Raw genomic sequence first — 5,636 nt, 5'->3', positions numbered from 1 at the left:
GTACTGCAAAGTTGAGTAGAGGTTCACCTGAGAGAACTAGGGATCCTGGTCCCAACCCGGCCCCCAGCTGTCCTCCTCCACCACTCAGGGGAACCAAATGGGAAGCTTGAGGACCTCCACGTGGACCCCTTTCCCTGTTTGTGGGTGGAGATACTGAGGCCTAGGGAGAAGGGTCTTCCTGCCCACGGCCACACTCATGGCCCTCACATCTTCATGACCCCTTACACATTCCCTATCCATTCTCCACTGAGAGACCTAGAGAGCCTTTGGGACAAGAGGACTCCTGAGCAAGTGCTCTGGCCTCTGGCCCCACCCCCATTTTTCCCTTGTCCTCTTAGCCACCTGGTTGTTAGGGAGGCCTCCCTAACAATGGGCCTCAGTTAGGGGCCCCTGCCCCTTGCTGCTAGAGGGGAGACCCCTGGCAACAATGTCTCAGGAGACTCTGGGCCACCTGGAGCTGCCCTGCAGGCTTCAGGTTACCAAGCAGAGGGATTCCTTGGCAGGAAGGTCTCCCAGGCCCCACCTCTTGGGGTCCTCTGGTTGGCAAGGACAAGGTGCCTTAGACCACCACCCACTTTCTCCCCAAGTTGCTAAGGAGGCTCTTTTTATGCCCAGGCCCCCACCCCCACCCCCATGGATCCTTCCACCTGGTTGCTAAGGAAGCAACTTCTTCACAACCAGGCATGACCAGGCCAGTGTGACCCCCTTCCTCCTTCCCCACTGCTAAGGGGGCTCCCTAGCAACAGAACTTAGAACCTTGAAAGCTGGGTGGGCAGGTGGGTGGGGCCCAGCTGGTTGCTGGGGTGATGGCCTTCAAGGTCTGTCCCCACAGAGGCCTGAAGGGTCTGGGGAGGCAACATGGTGGTCTCTGGGATCCCAGCTTTGAGCCTCTTCCTGCTGATGCAGGGCTCAGTAGGTGAGGGGGCTGAAGAGAGGGTCAGAGAGCTGAACAGGGAGCCTCTTCAGCCTCCATAACAGCCCCCTTCAACACCAATCCCTTTTCTCCACAGATGGGAATGGAATCCAGGGATTCTTCTATCCATGGAGTGAGCAGTGGATGAAACCGGGGTCCCCCAAGGACAGGGAGCCCAGACTAGACTCTTGAATCTAAAGGAAGAATGGGCTGGGAGCCAGATCCTGTGTCTGAGGGAGGAGGGGCTGGGGGTCTGGATTCCTGGGTCTGAGGGAGGAGGAGGGGCTGGGGGTCTGGACTCCTGGGTCTGAGGGAAGAGGGGCTGGGGACCAGGACTCCTGGGTCTGAGGGAAGAGGGGCTGGGGGCCTGGACTCCTGGGTCTGAGGGAAGAGGGGCTGGGGCCCAGGACTCCTGGATCTGAGGGACGAGGGGCTGGGGGCCTGGACTCCTGGGTCTGAGGGAGGAGGATCTGGGAGTCTGGACCCCTGGGTCTGAGGGAGGAGGGCCTGGGGGCTGGACTTCTGGGTCTGAGGGAGGAGGGGCTGGGGGTCTGGACCCCTGGGTCTGAGGGAGGAGGGGCTGGGGGTCTGGACCCCTGGGTCTGAGGGAGGAGGGGCTGGGGGCCTGGACCCCTCGGTCTGAGGGACCAGGGCCGGGGCCTGGACCCCTGGTTCCTGCACAGAGTAAGCACTAGGCAGGCAATCCCGGAGCCTGACTTTGGGACCCTGGGGTTCTGAGGCCCTCGGGTCAGACTCTGTGACACAGCTTCCACTGTGGTTGGTCCCAAGGCTGTGAGGGAGATGTATGGGACCGGGAGAGCTGTGGGGGCCAGGCGGCAATCGAGAACCCCAATCTCTGTCTGCGTCTTCGATGCTGCTACCGTGACGGGGTCTGCTACCACCAGCGGCCAGATGGTGAGTGCCTGGAAGCCGGGCCCCTGGGGCAGCTGAGTCTCCTGGGTCTCAAACCTGCCTCCTTTGTCCAGAAACTATGCGGAGAAAGCACATGTGGGCGCTGGGCTGGACATGTGGAGGCCTCCTCTTCCTGATCTCCAGCATCTGCTTGTTCTGGCAAGTGGGGTTGGGGCTGAGGGTGGGCTCCCGCACCCCCGGAGGAGCAGGCAGACGGTCAAGGCTGAGTGTATGCCCTCCCGGTCAGGTGGGCCAAGCGCCGCGACATGCTGCACCTTCCAGTGTTCTTAAAGGGCAAATGTGACCTGTCGAGGACCGTCTCTCTGTTATCCAAGGACCGGGGGACTTCGAGGGAAAAAAAGGCATCGGCTGGCAGCATGCCAAACTCCCTTCCTCTGGAGGGGGCCACGGATGTGTCAGGGGCCACCGAAGGGGAAGGCACGACAGAAGGGGGTGATGAAACAGAAGGGGGGGAGGACGAAGATTAGGGGCACCCCCGGGGGGACCCCTCAATACAGACATAGCATATAGACACGTGGTCTCTTTTCTAAGAACCATGGGAGCAGAGGGCTCATGAGCTCTGGGGCAGGGAGTGTGTGTGTGTGCGTGTGTGCATGAGGGGGCCGGGAACTGGGCTGTGATCATGGGGGTGCCGGGCTGAGTGGGGTCTGGAACCAGGGAGGGGTGGGTCAGTGGGGGTGGCCCGCAGCTCTCCTGCGGGAGCACCATTGATGGACAGCCTCCGCCGTGGACCCTTGGGATCCCGCCCTCCGCCAGCACGGTGCCATGCCTCCCACCGATGCCCGAGCATGGCAGGGCTCCCTGCGGGACATGGGCCACCGCCGGTGGACGACGTTACTCTCAGACTCTCCAGTGGCCGGGTGGAAATTCTCCTGGACGTGCGTACAGTACAAGACTTGTGCTGCCCAACCCTCCCGCCTTCCTCAGGTGCCACATCCATACCAAGTACCCTCCATAAGTACTTCCTTCCTGGGTGCCTGGGTGGCTCAGCGGGGGCGGACTCTTGATTTCGGCTCATGTCATGATCTCAGGGTCGTGAGATCAAGCCCCCTGCTAGGCTCCTTGCTGGGCGGGGAGTCTGCTTGAGATTCTCTCGCTCTCCCTCTCCCTCGGCCCCTCCCCCTCTAAAATAAATAAATAAATCTTTTTTTTTTAAAGGTACTTCCTCCCAATAAATACCCTGTGAGTCTAATTTGTCCCTCTGTCTGCTGCTTGGAGGACCCCCACACCAACCGAGGGGCATAGGCTGAGGGGCGTCTGGACTGAAGGGGTGGGTCTGGGCTCGAGATCCTGGCACCACTCTCCCATGCCCCTCCATGAGGGCCAATGTGAAGCTGGGCTCCAAGGTCCCCAAGGGCGTGGGTGGCCCCTCTGCGGGTGTGGCCTGGCCCCAGTACTGTCCCTCTCCCAGACAGACACACAGTGCTATGAGGCAGAGCCATTTATCCAGGGGAGGATAGGGGCGGACAGGTAGGCATCCTGGTGGCCCAGATGATGGCGGGCGCAACTGCACACCGCAGTCCAGTCCTGACAGGTGGGTCCGTGGGTCCATCTGCAGGAGGAAGGGTGGGGTTAGTGGTTGTGCAGGACCCCTCCCAGGACCCATGCATTCCCGGGGCCCCCCGCCCAGCGGCCTGAGGGACAGGGGAAGGGAGCCCCTTCTTCCTGCTTTAGCCCCTCATACATTGACTCACACACCTGCTCAATTGCTCCTCCACCCCTCCACGCCCCCATCTGCTGCAGCGTATTTGCCTCACCGGGGTCCAGAGGTACAAGCTGGAGAAGGAGAGACAGGAAGTCAGAGAGGACAGATGAACATGTAGAGGGAACGATGGGTACAGAGACAAAGAGACACCGGAGACAGAGACAGAGACAGACACGGAGAAAGAAAACAAAACATAATGGCTTCTGCCGGGTGGCTCTGTCTGTCTACTCCATTCATTTTGGTCCCAGGGGGGAAGGGAGCGACCCAAGCCAGAATCTTCAGGTCCCTGTGTTAAAATTCAAGTTCTCTGTCCTTCGTGTGCTGGAAGCACTTCACCCCACCCACTAAGGAGTCCTGGGTTTGAACAGGCCTGTCTTCGTTCGAAGAGGGGCCTACACTCCAGCCAGCTTGGCCCACATTTCTGGCAGGTGGTTCCAGCGGGAGATCCGCCCAGCTGTGTTGGACTTCTGGGCAAGGTAAAGGATTTTCACCGCTGGTGGGTGGTTCTAATTTCTGTGCCAAATTTTGTGTGAGCTGATGCCTCCTCATCTACGCATACATCTTGTCTTAAACCCGTCTCCTCCTCTGAGCTACAGAACGCAGTTGATTGGAGCGACTATTTTCTCAGTTCTCACGAAGAAGGGTGTATAACTAGTCCCATTCTGGATGCACAGGAGAAAAGTTAAATTCATCACATACAGAGAAGGTCTTAGCACGTCAGGATTTAATTCTTTTACGGAACTCCCATCCGAGAAACTGAGTCAGTCACTCATCCATTGTTGACATTGTTCCTCCTCTCCATCTACCCATTGGCCAACCCATCCATTCTCTCAACTACCATCCTATCTGCCCAAATCACCTGTTCCCCAATTCTGATGAATCTTACCAATTCATCAGTCTAACCATATCCATCCATCCACCAATTCATCCATCCACCAATTGAACATTCATTCCTCTATCCGCCCACCCATTCACCAGTCTGTCCACTCATCCACCAGCCAATCCATCCACCCGTCAAACAACCCATCCGTCCATCCACGCATCCACCCACCGACCCAGTCGCACTTCTCTGACTTCCTGAGCTTTTTGCAGAGCAATGCTAAGAATGAAGACACCAGAGACCCAGGCCTTACCATCAGGATGCTCCCTGTCCAGCGGGACAGGCAGTCCCAGCAGAGACACCACAAGACAGACAACAAGCAGTAACGGGGGTAACTCAGACAATATGAAGACCCAGAGAAAGGCTACAAAGTTGCATTGGATCTTAATGGACACAAGGGACGTTTTCCATGTGGAGTACGGACAGCAAGGGCACTCCTGCTGTAGGGGAGAACGGACTGAGGGATGCCATCATAACTGGAAAGAAGGCAGGAGATGTGGGGCTGAAACATGTGGGGCCCACAGACAGTGAGTGGCGGGGATTTCATCAGAGGGCAATAGGGAGCCACAGCAGGTGTTTGAGCAAAGGAGTGCAAGCTGGAGAGTGTGTGTTTAGGAAAGGGGATAGAAGACAGAGAGGAGAGAGAAAAGGGAAGGAATGAGCAGCAAAGCCTTCCCTGCGTCTCACACTCCTGGTATTCTCGCTCTTTCCCTCTCTCTCAGAAGAATCCTAGCTGTGTGCCCTTGGGCAAGAGGTGGCACCTTTCTGGGCCTCAATGTCCTCCACGGGATGGGGATGGTACTAGCAGTGACCCCCGAGACCCAGTTACAGGGAGAGGATTAAATGGGACCTGGTGCTCCTGGGGGCTGGAGTGCAGAGAGGGGTCTCCAAGTGTGGGGGGAGCGAGTAGTGGCTCTCTAGGCCTCATCTGGGGGGCCAGGTCTCTTTGTCTCTTCCAAGTCTATGCTCATGCCTGCTGTCCAAGGCTCCATCCTCTGGGCCCTGCTGCTCTCCTCCCTCGTTTTGATCTGGTCCTTTGTCTTTCTCTCCCCATTGTCCCTCTCCCTCCCTATCTCTCCATCTCTCCTCTCTCTATTTCCACCCCCATATCTCTTCCCATCTCTCCCCTCTGTCTCTCCAGCTCTCCCTGTCTCTCTCCAGCTTCCCCCCTCCATCTCTCCCCGTCTCTCCATCTTCCCCCCCCC

General features: G+C 58.1%; 1 protein-coding gene and 1 long non-coding RNA gene across 2 annotated transcripts; one reads left to right on the top strand and one right to left on the bottom strand.

Annotated features, from left to right (window-relative positions):
- The first annotated feature begins 817 nt into the window (after positions 1-817).
- On the top strand, positions 818-2,313 carry TMEM190 (transmembrane protein 190). Its single transcript, XM_081809747.1, has 5 exons — positions 818-916; positions 1,011-1,046; positions 1,703-1,828; positions 1,900-1,984; positions 2,073-2,313. Exons 1-5 carry the CDS (start codon positions 859-861, stop codon positions 2,311-2,313), a joined length of 546 nt encoding a protein of 181 aa, XP_081665873.1. The 5' UTR covers positions 818-858.
- A 959-nt stretch (positions 2,314-3,272) lies between these two features.
- Positions 3,273-5,512, bottom strand: LOC145718273 (uncharacterized). The gene is made up of 2 exons (XR_014141691.1): positions 3,545-5,512; positions 3,273-3,398 (listed from the first exon to the last, which is right to left on the bottom strand). It is a non-coding gene; the product is annotated as an uncharacterized LOC145718273 (long non-coding RNA).
- Between the last annotated feature and the right edge of the window lie 124 nt (positions 5,513-5,636).

Source organism: Leptonychotes weddellii, unplaced genomic scaffold (assembly GCF_054177405.1).
Source record: "Leptonychotes weddellii isolate Sample4059 unplaced genomic scaffold, ASM5417740v2 HiC_scaffold_13148, whole genome shotgun sequence".
NCBI lineage: Eukaryota > Metazoa > Chordata > Mammalia > Carnivora > Phocidae > Leptonychotes > Leptonychotes weddellii.
The sequence above is the reverse complement of the archived record's forward strand: the minus strand, read 5'-3'. Positions and strand labels throughout refer to the sequence as shown.